Consider the following 20,361-nt stretch of genomic DNA (forward strand, 5'->3'; position numbering starts at 1 on the left):
ATGATTCAAGTGCATTACATTCAAGCTCACCTCCTGTTGTGCAGCCCAGTTCCTAACAGGCCCAGACCAGTACCAGTCCATGGCCCATTGTTTGGGGACCCCTGCATTACAGGACAGCTGTTTGAAGTCAACTTGCTTTCCCACAGAATCCTCTAGACCAAGTACTACAGGTGGTAAGTACTCCCCAGGTTGACAAAAGCTCCTCTATAGGTTACCCCACTTAACCTTAGCTATCCAGCTATTCTGCATATGATGTGACTCTCAGATACCTACTCCATCCTCTTTACTGCCCTCTGGGTCTGCTTCAAGGTGGCCCTGTGGGACCTAGTCTGACACCTGACCAATGTAGGGTGTCAATTCTCTTACCTCCTCTTTCTGGTGCTCTGCATCAGAGGCACCTGAGCCTAGTGGTTGATAGCATGGGCTGTGGACAAAGAGCAGACCTGTATTTAAAACTCAGCTTGCCCCCACTGCCTAGCTATATCTTACACAGTTTGCTGAACCCCTCTAAGCCTTAGCTTCCTGCCTGGAAAATGGAGATAACAACGGTGCCTGCCTCATAGGGTTGTAGTAAAGTCCACTGTATGTGTAGCAGGGAGAGGTGAGAACAAGAATCATTTGGAAAGTTATTCCAAATATAGGTACCCCTCACTATCCAAACTCTCACTTTCTCAAATCAGCACTGTATCCATTTGGAGAGTAAAGGATGCTTTCACACATGTCAGGGTCCCACCTGGCCCAAATATCTTACCCTTGATCTTCTACTAAATTAGGATCTCTTAGGAGGTGCAAGTGGGGGCCTGCTCTATGTGAATGTAGCCTGTGAAGACCTTTGTGTCTTTAGCAACTCTGTGTTTACCCTTTGAGGGTTCAGATAGATCTCACTATCAGTAGACCACCTTCCAACACACACATGCACACACACACACACACACACACACACACACACACACACAATATTGCTGCTAAATCAAGGCTCTCCTGCCCTACATTTATAAGGGGCACATCTTTGCAATAATAATCACAACTTAAACTATAGTCAGTCCTCTGTAACCATGGGTAGTGAACTCATGGATATGGAGAGCTGACTAAGGGACTTGAACATCCTTGGATTTTGGTATCTGTGGAGGGTCCTGGAACCAATCTCCCCTTGGATACTGAGGGACAACTACTTAGCTCTAAGGGTTGTGTTGAGATTAATATGGTATTTGGCAAAAACAAGTGCTGGGCAAATGTAAGCTTGCTGCTCCACCTAGGACTCAGTGCCCAGGTGCAAGGAACCATAACAGCTACTTACATGAAAGTGCCTAGTAGAGGATCTGCCCAGAGCTAGATCCTAGGTCCTGTCTGCAAGGCCATTACCAAGTTTGAGGTGGCCTTATTCAGTGAAATGCTGACTCGCATCACTTCTTCAGCTGAGGGCTCTGTGTACCTGGAACATAACCTATAAAATGCAAATACGTTGCCGAGAAGGGAAACCTATTTAAAAAGTGTTTAGGACCCATTAACCAGCTGGGGCTCAACCAGGCCAGGGCAGTCTGCTGGGAGAGAAAGGTTGAGGGGAGGCAAGTCTATATACCAGAGCTCTGCACTCCCAGAACTGGGTCTGCTGACCAGAGGAAGCAGATCTTATTTAAGAAGGTGACTAACAAAGGGCGGGGCTGAAAACCCTCACTCCTTTCGTTCATGACGGCTGTACTACTAGTTTCTGTGCTTCTCTCCGAGGTCCCCTCAACACACCCGCCCCTGGCTGCCTCTTCCCAAGCTGCCTGGTTAGGTGGCTGCCTTTGAAGACTCTGCGGTTAGAGTGTGAGCTCAGCTCGCTGCCTGGGCTGAGCAAACAGGAAGCGGGGTACATCCTGCTCGCAGGCCGGGGACAGGGAAGGTTCTGCGAGCAGCTCCCTTCCTGGCCGCTATGGGCTGCCCAGCCCCAGGTGCGTCTGAGGCTCTGCAGCCACTGCAGCCGTGCTCCTCACCCAGCACCCCTCAGGGCTGCGCTACTGGCCCTGATCTTGATGTCTGGCACGAAAGGCCTGGTGGGTTCTCCACACCTTTACTGGGCTCCTTCCTACGCTGCACAACCTCAGCACTTTACATGCTCTGCCCAGGGTGGCTTGCGAGGAGCTTTCAGGCTGAAAAGTGCAGGCCTGCAAGGAAGCAAGCTGGGGTGCATATGTTTTTGTGTGCGCCCGGCAGGCTGAACCAATGAAGTATGGTTTCAGCTTCGGGGAGAAGGACTTTGTCTTTCCTGAGTTCACCCTACCTAACCCATGGATGGTCGGAGAACGCGGAGCAGGCTAGTGGGTAGGAGAGAGGAAGTCACGAGAACATTTTGGGAACAGGGAAGGGCCAGCTCAGGATTTCACAAGTGCCACAGTGGAGAGCTTTAAAAAGATGTGTACCTTTTACTCCAGGATTCCCCTTCTGGAAATTTATCCTGAGGGGGAAATCGTGGATGTGAATATTTATCTTAAGGATGTGCAGTGAAGAGTAAACAAAAAAAAATAAACAGACCTAAGTTCCTCAGTATGGGCCTAATGAAATACTCATGGTACAGCCATACAATCTGGCTGCTTGGCAGCCATTAAAATCACATAATCAAAGAATATTTCATAGCATGAGAAAATCTGAATGATACTATGTTCAGTGTGACAAGCAGATACCAACACAGTTTCCAAAGTGTGACATTTTTAATATTTAAAATTATTAATATTGACCCATATTAATATAGGTTAACATTGAGGTGACATTAACAAATGTCATTGGAATAAATAATAAAAAACAAAATAAAATACATTAAAACACTTTTATTTACATATAATTGGTCTAAAATAAACAGCACATTATTTTATTTATTTTTTTAATATAATTTTTATTTAATTCTTGTTCACGTACAGGTTTCTGTCTTATATTCCCAACCCTGCCCGCCCCCCGCCCCATGCTCCCCACCTCCCTCTAAACAGCACATTATTTTAAAGTGTACAATTTGAGTTTTGACATGGAATACACTCATGAAACCATCACCACAACCAAGATAGTGAACATATTCATTATCCCCAAAAGGGTCCTTAAACTCCTCCTGATCTCTCTATCCTTTCCCTATCCCCCAACCAGTGATCTGCTTTCTGGATAGTATGGTTTTTGAAAACACACACATGTAGTTAATGCACAAAAACAGAAAAAGATATCCATCCAAACAGTATGAAAGATAATTATGAAGAATTTTTTAATTTTCTTTTTTGTGTGTATCTATGTTTGCTACATTGTATATGATGAATATGGGTTGCTTTTTAATAAAAAAGTCATTGGAGTTATTAAAATATCTGCCACAGACAATTCACAAAGTGAACATTCTAAACTTAGTGCATAGGCATTTGGAAAATGCTTGTTGAACAGGATATTTGCTGGTCGTATGGAGTTGCCTGTAAATGCTTTTCTTGTATGGTGATGACTATTGTGGTGATAAATACACAGGTAAATATACAGGCCAGGAGGTTTTGACTCTAGGGTATGATGACAGCTCTGGTGAAGATGACTGTAGGTGTGCTGGTGGCAATGAGGATGATAGCTGTAGGACAGGAGTATCAAACTCATTTTCACTGGGGGCCACATCAGCCTTGAGGTTACCTTCAAAGGTCCAAATGTAATTCAACTCCTTAACAATTAAGGAGTACTTACATATATACAGTCCTAGAATTACATTCGGCCCTTCAAAGGCAACTGTGAGGCTGATGTGGCCCCCAGTGAAAATGAGTTTGACACCCCTGCTATAGGGTGATTACTGAGAATTGATGGCTGTAGGGTTGATGACTGTAGAAGTGATGATTTTAAGGGTGAGAGTATCAGTGTGGGGATGACTGGTTGTAGTAATAGTGTTTGTAAGGTTAATGGCTATGAGGATGATGGCCATGCTGGTCATAATGGCAATGGTGAGGCAGATAGAGGAAGTTGGCTGAGGGATGTTGCTCAGGGTAGTTGTACTAGCAATGATGGCTATAGCAGTGCTGGTGGCAGTTGTAGGGATGACAGCAAGGATGATTGTTTTAGAGGTAATGGCTGTAGGCATGATGGTTGAAGGGGTAAGAATGTTACAGGAATACTGATTGTAATGTCAGTAAGGATGACAGTTGTGAGGATGATGACTGTGAGGGTGAAAGTGACAATGATGATAACTGTAGGGGTGATGGCTGAGGGTGTTGACTGTAGGGATGGTCGTTGTAGTGATGATGGTCATAAGTGCGCTCATAGCAGTAGGACAACTAGAGGGTTGATGAATATAGGGGTGATGGCTATAAATAAGGAGTGATGATTGTAAGAGTGATGATAGTGGTAGTGATGCCAGTGATGACCTTGGTGATGCAAGGTGACCAAGAGCATTGGCCCCACAAGCAAAGACATAATCCAAATTCTGGTTTTTGGATTCTCATCAAAGAGATAAGAGGCCCAAGTAAGTCATATAATGTCAAGTTGATTGGCCACCTCTGGAGAGATGGAGCAGAAAGACTGGTGATGATTGACATGAGATGGCAAGGTAGGGACTTTTCTCTGCTTGTTCAACCCAAGAGCCGTCTGCATCAGAATCTCTAGAGACTGAAGCTAGGACTTCCTTCCTCCCTAGGGGCCAGCAGGGGCTGCGATTGCTGTAAGAGCAGGTCACGTGGCAGGGCTTCCTGTATGCTGCTGCCGCCGTGTCCATGGCCCTCACCCTTAAGCTGCCACTGCAGTAGTCACTGTGGCAGCCAGAGTTTTAGTCCATGCTGTGCCCCCTGGACAGTGCTGGCAAGGCTGAGCAAGAGGCCTTCACATCTCGACACCTAGAAGAGTAGGGAAGGAGTGTCACCGGGCAGAGGACCATGTTGCGCCGCAAGCCCTCCAACGCCAGTGAGAAGGAGCCCACTCAGAAGAGAAAGGTGAGGAGCATCTTTGGGAACTCACTTTTTCCTTCCCTCTGCTTGCATAATCCAGCCCTTGAGCTCATAAGAGATGAGCCAAAGATCATACGTTGAGTCTGTAGGCTCCCAACAGCAATGGGACAGGGGCCCGAATGCTACTAGAGTAACAAAAGTACAAGAGAGACTTTTAAAACTCTAAAGAAATGGAGCTACAGAAAAGACTTAAAAGTCTAGAGTTATAGAAGTCAACTCTACAGTGATGGGATAGAGACCTAAAATTAAGGGCTAGAATCCTAGACTAGAACTTGAGAACCACAAAATGCAATCCTCAAGCTGAATCATCAGGCCGTACTTAATTGTCTCTCCCTTACACTGATCCTGCCACCGTTTTTGCCTGAGCATGGCCTCTCAGTAGCCATCTCACTCAAAGGGTTCAGCTGGGCCATGACACTTGGAGCCATGATCCTCCTAGAACCCCACCCTTTGGTTGTAGCTAGGATTCTGCTCACTTGATTCAGTTCTGTTGTAGCTCTCGTGGCCCACTGGTGATGGGGCCAAACTGAAAATAAGGCAGAGGGCCTCCAAACCTGCAGTGGGGTGCAGGGAACATACAAGTTCTTCCAATGTGGGGAAAATTATTTGTGAAGAGTGAAAAATGAAGCTGGTGAGATGGGGAGTAGAAGTGAGGGTTGACAAAAAAAAATATAATGGGGACATTTTAAAGGCCAGGAAGAAAAGCAGCTGTCATGGACAGCTGAGGTAATCATATTCCTGGAGCAAAGGCTGGGCTGGAATATCCCTTGAAGGCTCTGCCAGATCTAAATTCTTCTACTTGTATTTGAGGATTTCTAAACTTAATTCAGTGATTGGATTATAGGATTCCCCCAGGCAATCAGCAAGTACATCTTTCACATCCAGTGGAATCCTAGGACAATCCCAAAGCAGGTCTGAACAAAGTCCAAGAGACCCAGGCCTAGCCCCAGACCAATGTCCGGGGTCTCCAGACCCTTGCCGTGCCCCATCAGTTTCTCCTGGAGCTCAGCCCAAGTGCCCTATGGGAAGCCCCCTAGTAAGGAAAGCAACTCCTAGACCAAAGCTGAGCCAACTGAGAGGCTGAGCTTCAAGTTACTGGTGTGAGCATCCTGCTCCATCTCAGGTTCTGGGGTGGCTGCCATTTCCGGCCATACTCTCCTCACCCCAGCTGCTTCTCTAAGCTTGCGGTGGAGGTGGGCAGAGCTGAAGAAGAGATTTATTAGTTTTACACAGGCTCTGTTACCTGCCTGTCAAAACCCTGCACAGCAGCAGACTTGCCATTGGCTGTCTGTCCTTGGCAAGCAGTCTGCTTCCCCTTGCTCTCTGCCTAATGTGGATGGGAAGCTGAGACTCTTCTAAACACTGATGGGCCCCAAACCACAGGGGAGTTAAGCTAGAGGAAAGAGCCTGAGAAAGAGCTGACATGTTTACACTAGGGCCCTGCGCCACCTCAGGCAGAGGTGTCAGGAGCACACAGAAGCCAGTGGTCCCCATCTTCTTTCTTCCCTTCCATTATCCCATTTCTGTGCTTGGCCTCTGGGCCTCTGGAATTTTCCCCAGATCTCTCCCAGGAGAAGCAAGTCTCATGTGCTCCTCTAGGGAAAGGTGGTCCAGGCAAAGCCATTCTTCCCTGCCATGGCCTGGACCAGCCTCCAGAGCTACTCTCCAAGCCCCAAACCTTGAGACTACCCTTAGAAAAGCCAAAGTATGCTTCCAGAAGGCAGAGACAGTATCTTCCCTGTTCCTGGAGGTAGCAGCCAGGTCCAGCACTGTGACCTTGAGCCAGCCCCTTCCCCATGGAGAGTAAAGTGACACAGAGAGTAAAGTGGAAAAGCACAAAGCCAAACAAGGCCTCTCTCTCCTCTTCCCAGGCTTGCCAAATGGAGAAAGCACTGTGCAGGGGACAGGAAAGCCAAGTTGGAATCCTACCAAGTTCTAGCTGTAGGACCTTGGACAGTTCATTAACTTTCTTTGGGCCTCAGTTTCCTCATCTCTGAAAAGTAAGATAGCTCCTGATCTGTCAACCTCAGGAGATTACATGGATCATCTGGGACAATAAATATGAGAATGCTCTTTCAAATGTGTACATATGTATACAAGGGGATGCATGCCCTAGGCATGGATGGAGGTGAGGAGTATATGGCAAAGAAGAAAAAATTTGGGCCCCAGACCCGAAGTGGAGAAAACAAGATGTAATGGCATTAATAGCCAGCACTGAGAGCTCATCAGGTACCAAACACTGTACTGTGTGCTTCACCCACCTCTTAGCTCCTTGGCTCCTCATTACAACCTGGTGAGTGAGGGGCAGATATTGACTTTATCTTTATTTTAGCTCAAGACTTGGAGACTTACCCAAGGTCACACAACTAGCAAACTGCAGAATAGAAATTCAAGCCAAGATTTGCCAGTCTCTAGAATGTTAACTGCTTTTTCCTCTACTCTCTTGTCCCCTACTAATCCCAAAAGCACTAGATGAACCTGATAAGAATGAAAGATGTCAACTCATCATTAAGAGAGTGCTGCAAGGCAGACCCAAATGGCTCTCAATTGAGGGACCTTCCAGGCAGCAGAGCAGAGGTGGGAGCAGGTTCTCTAGGATGGTAGGGTCTGCAAATGGCACCTATTGGTCATAATGAAGGATTGGGGTAGCCCCTGAGTGGGGAGTGAGGACATACCCTTTCACAGATTTTTGCTTATCAAGGTCTTACTCTGTATTCCCTTTGATCTGTTAGGGTGTAGGAGGTTGTCCTGGGATGGCACCCCTACTTTCCCCCATACTCCCAATCTCCTACAAAGCAAAATGGAGAGGAATCTAGGCCCCCATTCTAGTGTCCAAGTGTTCCCTCCTTCCAGTCTCTCACTGCCCTTCTCTCTCCCATTCCCAACACACGCCATCTCCCTGTCTCCCTCCTTACAGACGGTCTCTAGCAGGACACCTCTACCAGCATGCATTTTGTATTTCCAGTGGCTCCTCATTGCCCACAAGCTAATGTCCAAGTTCCTTGGCATGGTTGGCAAGAGTTTTCCATAGACTTTTTGCTCTCCCACCACATAACCTGGCATACCTCCCACTCCATCACCACACTAGAACATTCCTAACTCTCACTGTCATTTACTATTCCCTCCCCCACGAAACAAATTAATAAAAATAAACTATTCCCAGCAACTCCTGGAAAAATCCTCGTTACTCTGCATGGCACAACTGAAATGCACCTCCTCCATGAAGCCCTCCTGAGCCTTTCCTCCTCCATACTCCCACCTGCTCTCCCTGTAGCTCCCTCCAAACACTACCTGAAGTTGCATTGCACTCAATTAGTTTCTATAGTGATGGGAGTGGTAACTTTGTGAGCTCTGAGTGCAGCAACATGAACAGGCTTCTAGTTATGGACATGGGTTCGAACCCTTGCACTTTATACTTCCAGCTGCATATCCCTGCCTAGGACACTTCATTTCTCTGAGTCTCAGCCTCTTGATCTGGAAGTGGTATGTAATATGGGGCTGTGGTGAGGTTGGAGTGAGCAGGTTCTCTAGGAACACATGAAGCACCCGACAGGATGCCAGGCACAAAGGAGGTATTTAACATGGTGGCCAGAGGGTGCTAAGTATATGACTGGTATAAGAATAAGCTAAGGGTGTAGTTGTGGAGACACCTGGGGAAAGCCAATGTTGCTTAGGAACCAAGGGAAGAAGATACCAATGAGGGTACTGTAAGGTTTTGAGAGGGTAATCATGGGAGGCTTCCTGCAGGGAACGGTGCCTTTAAAACTGGGTTTGTAAAACCTATTTATTAAAGTATAATATTTGTACAAAGAAGTGCACAAATCATAAGTGTACCACTCAGTGAATTTCTATAATGAACATCCCCATGTAAGCAGCACCCGAATCAAGAAACAGAGCACTGCCAACACTCTAGAAGCTTCCTTCATGCCCCTACCAGTCATGACACACCCTCTTTCCCTAAGGGTAATCACTATCCTGACTTCTAACAGCATAGATTAATTTTGCCAGGTTTTGAACTTTCTATATGAGGAGGCATATAGTATACTCTGGTGAATGGCCCCTTCTGCTCAAAAATGTACCTGTGAGATTCTCCATCCTTATGGAGAGAGCTGTACTAAGCTCATCACTATGTCCTAGCCCCTTGCATAACTGTGTCACTATTCATGTATCCATTCTACAGTTGGTGAGCATGTAGGTTGTTCCCAGTTAAACTGGATTTTTTAGGAGAGAAGAAACTATGGTTGACAGGGTGAAAGGTAGAGGGTTCCAGGTAGGGAATGCCCTGAATAAGAGCCTGGAGGTGGTTCATAGAAAAAGCTAAGCTATACACAGACATTTGGACATTTGCTGTATGGTAGTTGTGTCAAGCACTCACTCCTTTCATCCTCAGAGCAAGCTGGTAAGGTAGGTGCTGTCTTCATTTTACCTATGAGGAAACAGAAGCCTAGAAAAGTTAAGGAACTCATCCAGTTTTATAGAGCTGGCCAGTGAGAGAAGCAAGATGTGAACCTTTGCAGGCTGACACCAAGTGAAGAGACTGAGGTCCAGGGATATTAAATACCTCACTGAAAATCACACACCTCAAAGTTGAACTCAGCAACATCTGACACCAGAAAAGTAATTCTTTCCAGGAGGTACACATATTCCTCTTAAACATAAAAAAATGATATTTGGTACTACCACCACCCTGGCCAGGACCCTGAAGAAGACCTCACCTCAAGTGAAGGCCAGGCAGGAAATTCAGAGGTTCAAGAATTTCAACTCATACCTGGGTGGGGTGTCACATCAGAGATACTAGAATGCATTCAGGATACTGGGGGCTGCCTCTGAGGTTGGAGATAGACTGGGGGAAAAGTCACTCTGGCCAGCCCCTACCCTTAGTCACTTGAAGAACTGTATAGCCCTTTCCATGTTCTTGGGCTTAGGATTCACCAGCTGAGCCCAAGTCCCAGCACTACCCCCATGGTCCTTTTCAATAGTTTACTTCACTTTGAGCTAAAGCTGGGACAGGGGAGCCCTGAAACAAGGTCCCAGGAGCCAGAGGCCTCCCTTGCACTCCCCAGACTGTAGATTAATGACAGGAAAAGGAAAGAACTGCGATTAGAGGGAGTCCAGGCAATGAGTTTACCCTGTTCCAACAAAGCTCACTTCCGGCCCCATGTGGGCCCTCCTGCTTGCTTTCCAAACTTGCCAGTCCCTGGGGCTTCTGGGGAGACTCTCAGCCTCCTAGTCTGCAAACCAGGCAAAGAAGCAATGGAGAGAAGGTCACGATAGACCCCACTGGCCTATAAATAGAAGTGCAGCCTGTTGCCCACCCTCTCTCTGTTCCTTCTTTTCCAGGCAGTAAGAGGAGGAAGTTATCGAGGCAGCTGCATCCTAGCCATACAAGAGGAGGAAATCAACAGAAAGCAGAGGAGATAAAGGGAAAGAAAGGGAGAAAAAGAGAAAAGAATAGCGGGTAGGAAAAGCCAACAGAGAGTGGAAGGGATACATGGGAATCAGAGCAGCCACCCCATGGTCGTGTGTTCCCTTCCCCTGTTGTGGCCCCCTTCTCTGGCTCCCCAACATAGCATGGAAGAGGCTTCCTGGTAGAGTCTGCAGGTGCCCCACCCAGGAGGCCCTCGTGGTTGTAGTGGCTACTTATTCTGACTGCTGACCTAGATTCTGGTCAGCTAGCTTGGTGCAACCTCTAGGAAGATGTGGCCCTTGACCTTGATTACTGACTTGGCTTTGGTCAAGACCTACCAAGAAAATGGAGGTGCTCTACTGCAGTTCCCAGGAGTTGGGGCCAATTGTGTGTGTGTTGGGGTGCAGGTGATATTGTCCCTGCCCTGAAAGGTTGTCATTGGACTCCCCCTACAACTCCTTCATAGGAAAGAGGATGTGAAACTTTCAGCTCTGTGCGGGTTTGGAGCTTTGGTTCCTCAAGCCCTTATCTCCAGTGTGTGCAGTCTATCCTGCTGTATCTGTCTGGCCATCTGTGAACCCTGGTTCCTGTGTGTATCTTTGGTCTTGACTATTGATCTTGATTCAAGCTCAGCCTTCACTCCTTGTGTTTAAAGCCTGGCCTCATTACTTGCTCAGCCTGGTCTCTGTGGCTGTCTTGGCATGCACACACATATACAGTTAAGAAAGCTCATTTCCTGAAAATAGTCTCATCAGCACAAACAGGTCAGGCCAAAAAGTCCAAAGACCGGCACATGTCAACAGTAGCCATCTCATCACATTTGTGGCTAAGGTTAAAAGCTGAGGTGTTGAAAGAAAATGGCAGCTTTCTTTTCCTAAATTACTGCTAATCATTTGTATCTCAACTCTGTGGGCACCTTCTCTGACTGTCTATACTGTGGGTTTTCAGAAAGTTTAATGCCAGGTCTGACTAACTGTTGTGGGGAGTGTTTTGAACTTCTCAAGACAAAAATTCACCAGGTTGGGGACACTAATGTGTTTACTGCTATCACTGTGACAGGAGACCATGCTTGGAGCAGGCCCAGAACATAGAGGCTGGGCTGTGGGGTTTGGGAGGGTTTTCTCTGTTACATAAAGGTGATGCTATTGTTCATGCCAAAGTATGTCTCTAGCAGGAAATTATGTCCTTACTTAGATTCATTTAGTCTTTCTTTCACTTCAAGGTTCTTGGGACCAAACCTCAGGTACTGATGGAAAGGTGGGCTTAGTCTGAGGCTTGACTGAGCTCAGGGTCTTTGAGGTCAGGAGCTTGCTCTCAAGCCAGCATTAAGGGCCACTCTCTATTGATAAACAGGATGAAGCCAGATATCTCCAGGGACGTCTTGGTATTTTACTTCATTAGTCCTGGCACCTTAGGGCACATGTTGCTCTGTCCAGCCCTGGGGTGTGTGCATGTGTGTTGGGAATGGGAATAGCTCCTTACTCAACCAGCCATTTTAGCACCACTGATTGCAACATGTCTGCTTCTTCCAGCTATCACTTCAGCGCTCCAGCAGTTTCAAGGATTTTGCCAAATCCAAACCCAGCTCCCCAGTAGTGAGTGAGAAGGAATTTGATCTGGATGATAATGTGAGTTTTAGAGCCTCCTTAAGGGTGGGGGGCGGTGCCTTCTGGCAACAGGGCCTTGGTGTGGGATTAAGTGGGAGGGAGGGAGAAGGGGAAAGAGGACATTTTAGGATTGTTGAGGCTAAGTCTCCTTAAATACAGAAGGTTCACCTATCCCACCCACCACAATCCTGGGCCCCAAGAACTCACCTGCATTGTTTTCAGTTACAAATTAATTACAAACTAATAAGGCTGAGGACAGGACTGCAGCTAAGAAGGAAGGGGACAGGATTTTTCCATTTCCACCCCTCCATCCTCTGCTGGAGCCCAAAGGACTCCTTCTATTCTGAAGTCCTGGACTCAGGCAGAGTCACAAGGGTCCCTGGACCTCATCGTTTGTTGTCACAGATTCCAGAAGATGACTCAAGTGTCCCTACCCAAGAGGATGCTGGGAAAAGTAGCAAAAAGCTGGGAAAGAAGTGGAAGGCTGTGATTTCCCGAACCATGAACAGGAAGATGGGCAAGATGATGGTTAAGGCTCTGTCAGAGGAGATGGTGAGGCCTGGGATCCAGGGGAGTGGTGGGGACGGGGAGGATAGGTACCACTCTGATAAGGTATAAGCATGGCTGCCTTGAGAGCCACTGTTTAGATATCATGCCTGAAGGCTCAATTAAATATGTGAAGGAAGGTCACATGGGAGGGGAGCCTACTCAGCCATTGACATGGTAGCAAGACATTGTGGTCCAGATGGATTAGGGGTGAGGTTCTAAAGAGGGATGAAAGTTGAAGTAACAGTAGCTTTATGAGAAGACAAGCCTGAGGAGAGTGAGCATCTGCAAAGGAGATGAGATCACTTGAGGCAAATTCATCCACCTCCGAGTTTTCTTGGGAACTAGCCCCTTGGATTGGAAAGGTTTGATTTGAAGAGGAGCCTCTCTGAGAAAAAGTTAGAGGAGGTTGGTTTTGGCTCAAAGAGGGAGTGCCTGACAGAGGGTTGTAGGGCAGGCACAGCTAAGCAGCTGAAGTCACACATTGAGTCTAGTGTGCTCACAGTTCTTATAGGAGGCTCCAAGACAGTGGTATGCTACAGTCAGCTAGGGCTGGCTCCTGCCAGCTCAGGGGAGCAGTTGGCTAAATTTTTAGAAAATTTGTGAGTAAGATATGACACATATTATTGAAAAATATATTATATCAACTTAGAATTAAATAAATTATATTAAAATAAATGGAATACAGTCAATCCTCAAACTTCATCACTTCCTAATTCTTGGACTGATTTTCATTCTCTATGCTCCTGAGTTATTTGCATCTATAGTCTCTATGTGGAAGAAATAGCCTGTGATGATGTGCTGCTCAATAAGCAATGTCATACTTGTAGTGTGACATTGGCCATGGTGGGGAGTATTTACAGCACAGAAATTGGTGACCTCTACTTATGAGGGCTTTTACTTCTAAAGAGCCAGTTGTGGAAGAGTTACCTCTGCACTGAGGTATAGTGAAGGAGTCAGGTGAATTTAAATGGGGCCTTGTGCATGGCCTTAGGAATGTTCTTCCACTACTTCTCATATAAAAACTTGGGACAATCAAACACTTATCCTCAAATGAGGACTGAATGAAGTGACAGATGTGCTTGGCACATGGGAGCATAGTCAAAAGTGGTAACTCTTTAGCACCACTGTCTGCTTGACTGTCGCAGCGACAGCTCAGATTCAAGCTCTGGTATCTGTATGTACCAACTTTCTCTGTATGTACATTGGCTCTTTAAGCCGACAAAGCACATTCATGTGGCACCCCAGTTATGCCTCATTCTGTGAGGTGGGCAAGGCAAGGACTTGTAATTTTCACCTTGCAAAAGAGGAAACTAGGGCTCTGAAAGTGCCATGACATCTGTTAAGCAGCAGAGCTGGGGTTCCATCCAAGGGCTAGTTCTCGGTCAAACCCAGGCCTATTTCCTCTGCACCTGGGCTGCCCCATGTGCACCCCAGCCGAGGCTGCTGTGGGATTCCAGTCTCCCTGTTTCCCCTCCCCTTCAGGGAGACACTCTGGAGGAGGGCTCAGCCTCCCCAACATCTCCAGACTGCAGCCTGGACAGCCCTGGCCCTGAAAAGATGGCACTGCTCTTTTCTGAGCAAGAGGAGCGTGAGCTCCCAGCACTCAGCCGCCAAGCATCCACAGGTGAGTAGGGTAAATAGGGGGACACCTACTGAGTCTGGAGAAAAGGACTGGGTTAGGGCCATGAAGGTGATTGTCCAGAAGTGGCTAAGAAAAATGAATGTTTATGATTTGCTCCTGAGAACTTTCCCAAACCTCTTCATGTTATACCTTCACAACAATTTCAAGGGACTGGTACCTTACTGATGTAAAAACTGAGGCTCAGGGGGGTTAAATAACTAGGCTAAGGTGATTCAATCTTGAACTCAGTTATGCAATAAAGGAGCTCCAACTAGCTGTTCCCAGGCCCTGGAGGGCTCAAGGGCAGAGGAAGGGCCCCCTTGCCCTCTTGGACCAGCCCAGCCCCAGCCTTCCAGGGACAGCTAGAGGCTATAGCTGTCTAGACCTGTGACATCTGGGCTAGGGTGGGGATATAGAGTCTCCAGCTGTGAAGACTCAGCCTCTTGGACCCCAGACTTTAGATTGCTGGTCTTAGGGCACCTCTTGACATCTTTTGGACATACATGGGGTTAGGCAGGGGGTCCTGGCAGCCCTGCCTAAATGGGGAGCTGCGAACCTTTGGAGACACTGCCTTTCCCACCCCTCAGGCTAGTTCCAAGTTCCCTGATCTTTCTCTGGTTTCCCAGAACTCTCTGATACCCACTCCCTACTCCCACTGAAAACCATTTAAAATAAACTTCATCCTACCCTTCCCTGAGAAAAAGAGCCCATCTGAATTTCCAGGTAACTAGACACTGAGTTTTATTAAGTAAAAAAGAAAAAGTAAAATATTAATGCAGGGTGTGGCTTCCTGGGTAGAAGGAGCACTAGAGTTGGAATCAGAAGACTTGGAGTGTAACAGACCCAGTGCTGCCAATTATAAGCTGAGAGGCCCTGGGCAGGTCACTTGGCCTGTCTGGCCTCAGTATTCTTCATTTGCCCGTTGGGGTGTTGGCCCAGTTGGTCTCTAGAGGCCCTTCCAATTTGCCTGTTCTGTCAGACTGGCCAGTACCCAGTTTTCTTCCCTAGCATGTAGCCCTGGGACATCTAGACAGGCCCCCTAAAAGATACCTGCTGGGTGGGTACAGCCCCAAATGCCCTGGGATGAAGGTGACTCTCCTCCTTGCCCCATATCCTGCAGGCAGTGAGCTCTGCAGCCCCAGCCCAGGCTCTGGCAGCTTTGGGGAAGAATCACCTGCCCCCCAGTACACAGGACCCTTCTGTGGCAGAGCCCGAGTCCACACCGACTTTACTCCCAGCCCTTATGACCACGACTCACTGAAACTACAGGTAAGATTGGCATCCAGGCTCCACTTGGGACTAGCAGGCTGCACACATAAAGAGGGATGGACTGAGCCAGGGTAGGACAGTGTCAGCAGAAGACAAGGGACCACCCTTCATCTCCTAATCCACTCTGCTCTCCTCTCCTCCCACAGAAAGGTGATGTGATCCAGATCATTGAAAAGCCACCTGTGGGCACATGGTTGGGCCTGCTCAATGGCAGGCTGGGCTCTTTCAAGTTCATCTACGTGGATGTGCTGCCTGAGGAGGCTGTGGGGCCTGCCCGCCCTAGCCGCCGACAGAGCAAGGGCAAGAGGCCCAAGCCCAAGACTCTGCATGAGCTGCTGGGGCGCATTGGCCTGGAGGTTTGATCTTAGGCCTGCATTAGCATCTAGGATCAAGGGAGGCGCCCTTGCCCCAGGGATTGTGGCCAGGTCTTGCCAGCTATGTTGGGAGGCCAAGATTGGGTAGAGGGGCGTGGCTTGTAAATGGCCTAACTAGTGACCTGCTTCTGCCCACAGGAGCACACGTCCACCCTGCTGCTCAATGGCTACCAAACACTGGAAGACTTTAAGGAGCTGCGGGAAACACACCTCAATGAGCTAAATATCACAGACCCACAGCACCGGGCCAAGTTGCTCACTGCTGCAGAGCTGCTGCTGGATTATGACAGTGAGTGGGTTTAGGAGCTGGGTGGGGGTGACTGCTGTTGGTCCACAGAAGGAAGGCTTCTGCCCCAGGGCCCTGTGCAGTGAGAAGGCACTTTCCACACCTGAATTCCAGTCTCAAGCAAAATTTGTGGGAAGTAGGGGTTTTAAGGATGATTTGGTCCCACTCCCTTTGGGATCCAAGGTAGATTTAAGGCCAGAGAAGGTAAAGCAATTCCTTGAGGCCTAAAAGCTGGACAATGACAGACCCAGGATTCAGGTGCAGATTTTCCGGCTCCTGGCTTAGTGTTGAAGAAGTTTGAGATCCTGGGCCTGGAAAAACCATGAGGAGGGCAGAAGTGATAGTGGGTACCCTGAGGGAGAGAGAGCTTATAGTGTCCCTTACCCCCAGGGTCCCTATTCCCACACAGAGTTCCCTGCGGCTTCTGAACCCCTTCCTTCTAAGGGCCAAAACCCCATATTCCATCTCCCACTCTTGCCCCTGGCAGCTGGCAGCGAGGAGGCAGAAGAAGGCACTGATAGCAGCCAGGAACCAGCGGTGCACACCGTGTCAGATCCCAAGTGGGACATTCCACGCGACTCAGGCTGCTTCGAGGGCTCAGAGAGTGGGCGTGATGAGGCGGAGCTGGCGAGTGCTGAGGAGCAGCTGCAGAGCCTCTCCCTGGCTGGGGCATCTTAAGCAGAGGTGGTGGTGGGCCAAGGCTGGGCCCAAGCAGCACAGGCAGCGGGGAGGGGCCCCGGCTTCCTGACGTGGCCTGGGCTGGAGGACTGACAGAGGACTGGCGCCTAGCCTGGTTCTGCTCCCCTTCGCTCCCCGCAAGGCACATAGGGCCATAGCAGCTGACCAGAGCCCTGCAGGCTTGGCTGAAGTGGATAAGGAGCCGCTGAAGGTACATCACACCTGCCCAGCCCCCGCTCTCCACCAGCTACTGACAGCAGAGACCACTCTGGCCATGGCCACAGCAAGTGGGGCACTGAGAGGTCACCACACTCATTTCCCTCACCACCAAGACCTCCAAATCCTCCTCATCCCCACCGTACCTTCCCCTGTAGCACTGTTCCTGAAAAGGAGGCAAAGTGTTTTAGATCAGTGTCAGGACCCTGAGAAAGCTGACCATTTAAAAATAATCTAATTGATCACAGATAAATTCAGATTGTCCTCAATAAGGTTTTGAAGAAAGCCACATGCACCTTCCCTACTTTCCTTCTCCTTAACTTTCTGGGAGATTTGGCCACTAAATCACTAGGTGAGGTGAATCAAGTGCCTTCACCAATTTGGGTTTAGACCTGCCCAGGATTAGAATGGATAGGTGCTGAGGGCCTTGCCAACTCTGACATTCTGTGACATTAAATGTCTGCTCTCCTGTTACCTGTGGCCCAGGATACCAGTGGGGTTTACTGAGGGGGCTTGAGGGATGTTGGGCTCCCAAATGAAATGCTTCCACCTGCTCATCAATTCTATAACTTTGTACATAACTCAGGCCAAGCTGTGACTTCCTCCAGTTTAAGACAATGCCCATACCTTGTATAATGTGCACTCTCTTTCTACTCCTGGCCCCCTCAAACGACACTTCCCTCAAGGCTGATGGCAGATGGTCAGACCTTGCTTCCAAAAATAGAATGGTTCCTCAGAAACCAGGTGCAGATTTGGGCCCAGACTTGGCCTCTTGTGTGGGTCCTTACAAACAAGAAAAGTACAGACTAGACATTAGGGAATCCATTACCCCAACTCTGCTTTGCTAAAGGTTTTGGTGTACCCTGAGCTACAGAAGGAGAAGGATAGCATCTATTTTTTTAAACAAACATTTTTTTTACTTAGTTGGTCTTTTCTTTTTTTGAACAGTTTATTTTCAGAGAGAGGGGAAGGGAAGGAGAGGGAGAGAAATATCAACGTGTGGTTGCCTCCCATGTACCCCCTGCTGGGGACCTGGCCTGCAACCCAGACATGTGCCTTGACTGGGAATCGAACCACAACCCTTTGGTTCACAGGCCTGTGTTCAATCCACTGAGCTATGCCAGCCAGGGCAGATAGCACCTAATGATGGGGGCCTCCCTTGATGCCAGCACCAAATCTGTGCCCTCAATTCCAGAGTAACATTTCCCCAGGACCCAACTGGCTCAGGAGCAAACAGTACCTACTACATCTAGAACTATTGGCTTAATGGACATGCTTCTGGACCTACTACCAGGAACTTTGGTAAAGCTAGCTTCAGGGGAAGGGCTCAGTGTAAATACGATGGGGGGGGGACAGATTGGCAGCAATAAACATAAGTAAGATGAAATTACTGTTTCCTGTTATATTTCTTATGGAAAGAGGATTGGGGGGACAGACTAGTCTCTTTCAAAGCTGGACTCAGCAAAATGTCCTCCATTGTTGTTTCAGGAACATCTGTCCCTCTCCTAAAGATGCTCAGTACCCCTGACCCTGCTGACCTAAAGCTTCAGTTTCAAGCCCTAGCTAGCCCTGCCTTTCCCACTAACCAGCCACCATCGGAGCTCAAGCTCTTGGGTCCACAGACCTTGCTGGAGTCTAACAATTGGGAGTAGCTATTTCTCTCTTCCACGAGCTTTGAAGATCTCTATCCCAGTGAGGAAGGGCCTGAACTGGGGATTGTCCAGTGTCCAAGAAGGGAAACTTTACATTTAGCTGGACCTTTCCTCTGAAGCCACCTCTTCTTGGGCCCTACCCTGTGCTCACTTGAAGCTACACCATCTCCTGGAACATAGGGTAGAGACTAGAACCCCTGGCTTCCTTTATTTCTGCCAGCATTAACTGCATGATGGAGGGCAAACTGGAGTGAGAGCTTCCATCAGGGTGAAAACAAAGCCACTCTGCTTCTAGGCTTTGTTCTCTGTTGCACTCATTCCACTGCCACCAGTGGCTGTGAACCTTAGGAAACTGTAAGCATTATCCTCATCAAATAAACAAGAAGGGGCCCCAAAAAACTCAAAGCCCCAATAGTACTGAATAATGGCTGTGATTGAGTGAGTACTAACACATTTGCCAGGCACCAATCACTTTTCATTTCTTCTCTCATATAATCATCATGCTATCCCCAAGGTGGGTACAATACCATCACATCAGTTTACACAGGAGAAAACTGAGCATGAGGAAGGATGAAGAAGTTGAGTAGAAAGTTAAATAGGAGTCCCCTTAGTCCTCTGGAGGTTAATCTGGCCCTCTGTAAGGCACCTTTGACACCCTTTGACCCACCCATTCCCCTCCAAGGATTTGATCCACAGAAAGAGCTACACAAGTACACACAGATATATGGACGAAGACATTTGTGACAGCTTTGTCTATTAGACACTGAAAACAACGTGAATGGGGAACTAGTTAGATCCATTATGGTCTGCTCACACAATGCCATGGAGTCATTAAACATGATGTCATAGAAAAATAGTAAATGACACACAGAAAATCATCATTTTTGTTGTTTAATTTAAAATTATACATAAAATATATAAACATTCTTATTGTAAAAGAAGTCCATGCTATATCATGGGGAAGAAGCAAGTGCTGAAATATTATTTATAGAGTAATTCCATTTTTATTTAAGAAAAGGAAAACATACACAAGAATAAAGACCCAAAAGATCTGCACTAAATGGTAACCAGTGATGATCTTGTGAGGAGAGTGGGGTGGAACTGAAGGAGTGATGGAGAGAAGTGTTTACTTCCTACATTCTTGTTTTATTTCTATTTCAAAAGTATCTGTTATTTTAATATCTATTTTAAAGAGAAAAATATTTTAATTTAAAAAAAAAACACCCTTAAATGAGTATGCCTAAGCCTCTGGCCTCCAATGTGGGGTAGTAACAAAGTCATTATCTTGCTGCCTTTTGGCACAAGCTTCTGGAAAGTTGGAGAATAGGGAGTGAATAATGCCCAAAGTGTTTAAATCTCCCCCCCCCAACACACCCACACCAAAGGACCTCATCAGAGGAGATTCCCAAACTTTTCAAAACCCTGAGTAGGTCTAACTTGGGGAAACAAAAATATCAGAAAAAGTCAGACTGAAAAGAGTATGTTTTGAACTCCTCCTCTGGTCTGGGGAAGGGCTCTGAGTGGCAAATTCAGAGCTATCAGGCTCCATTTTGGTCTGTACACTGAATACAGGCTCAAAGTAGGGAGTTCTGCCAGGACTGCAATGATTGCAGGGCTCTGGAAGGGGAAGGTGAAGAGGGGCATCAACTGCAGGCCTGGGCCCAAAGGGTCAAAAAGGCAGTGCCAGGTGGGGCTATAGCCCAGGGCTCACTGCTTTTCCTCCAGGCAGGGCTGATGGAACTTCTTTACCAACCCCATGGACATCTAGAAGATGTCA

The 20,361-nt window shown here is 47.6% G+C and overlaps 1 protein-coding gene across 2 annotated transcripts; it reads left to right on the forward strand.

Moving 5' to 3' along the window:
- Positions 1 to 4,657: 4,657 nt before the first annotated feature.
- SASH3 (SAM and SH3 domain containing 3) lies at positions 4,658 to 17,693 on the forward strand. Of its 2 annotated transcripts, XM_037059298.1 has the most exons (8): positions 4,660 to 4,910; positions 11,865 to 11,960; positions 12,345 to 12,491; positions 13,971 to 14,112; positions 15,230 to 15,378; positions 15,525 to 15,734; positions 15,891 to 16,041; positions 16,526 to 17,693. In XM_037059298.1, exons 1-8 carry the CDS (start codon positions 4,854 to 4,856, stop codon positions 16,714 to 16,716), a joined length of 1,143 nt encoding a protein of 380 aa, XP_036915193.1. In that variant the 5' UTR covers positions 4,660 to 4,853; the 3' UTR covers positions 16,717 to 17,693. The 2 variants fall into 2 exon arrangements, with proteins under 2 accessions (XP_036915194.1, XP_036915193.1); XM_037059299.1 differs by lacking the exon at positions 11,865 to 11,960 and having other exon boundaries at positions 4,658 to 4,910.
- The last annotated feature ends 2,668 nt before the right edge of the window (positions 17,694 to 20,361 follow it).

This window comes from Sturnira hondurensis, unplaced genomic scaffold, assembly GCF_014824575.4.
Source record: "Sturnira hondurensis isolate 20B ecotype Veracruz unplaced genomic scaffold, ASM1482457v3 Scaffold0010803, whole genome shotgun sequence".
Taxonomy (NCBI): Eukaryota; Metazoa; Chordata; class Mammalia; order Chiroptera; family Phyllostomidae; genus Sturnira; species Sturnira hondurensis.

Bases quoted from the DNA above. Each gene is read 5' to 3' on its own strand.
- SASH3 (XM_037059298.1), top strand. From the start codon at position 4,854: ATGTTGCGCCGCAAGCCCTCCAACGCCAGTGAGAAGGAGCCCACTCAG. The intron at 15,735-15,890 runs GTTTGATCTTAG...TTCTGCCCACAG, and splicing joins TGGGGCGCATTGGCCTGGAG to GAGCACACGTCCACCCTGCT. The intron at 16,042-16,525 runs GTGAGTGGGTTT...TGCCCCTGGCAG, and splicing joins GCTGCTGCTGGATTATGACA to CTGGCAGCGAGGAGGCAGAA.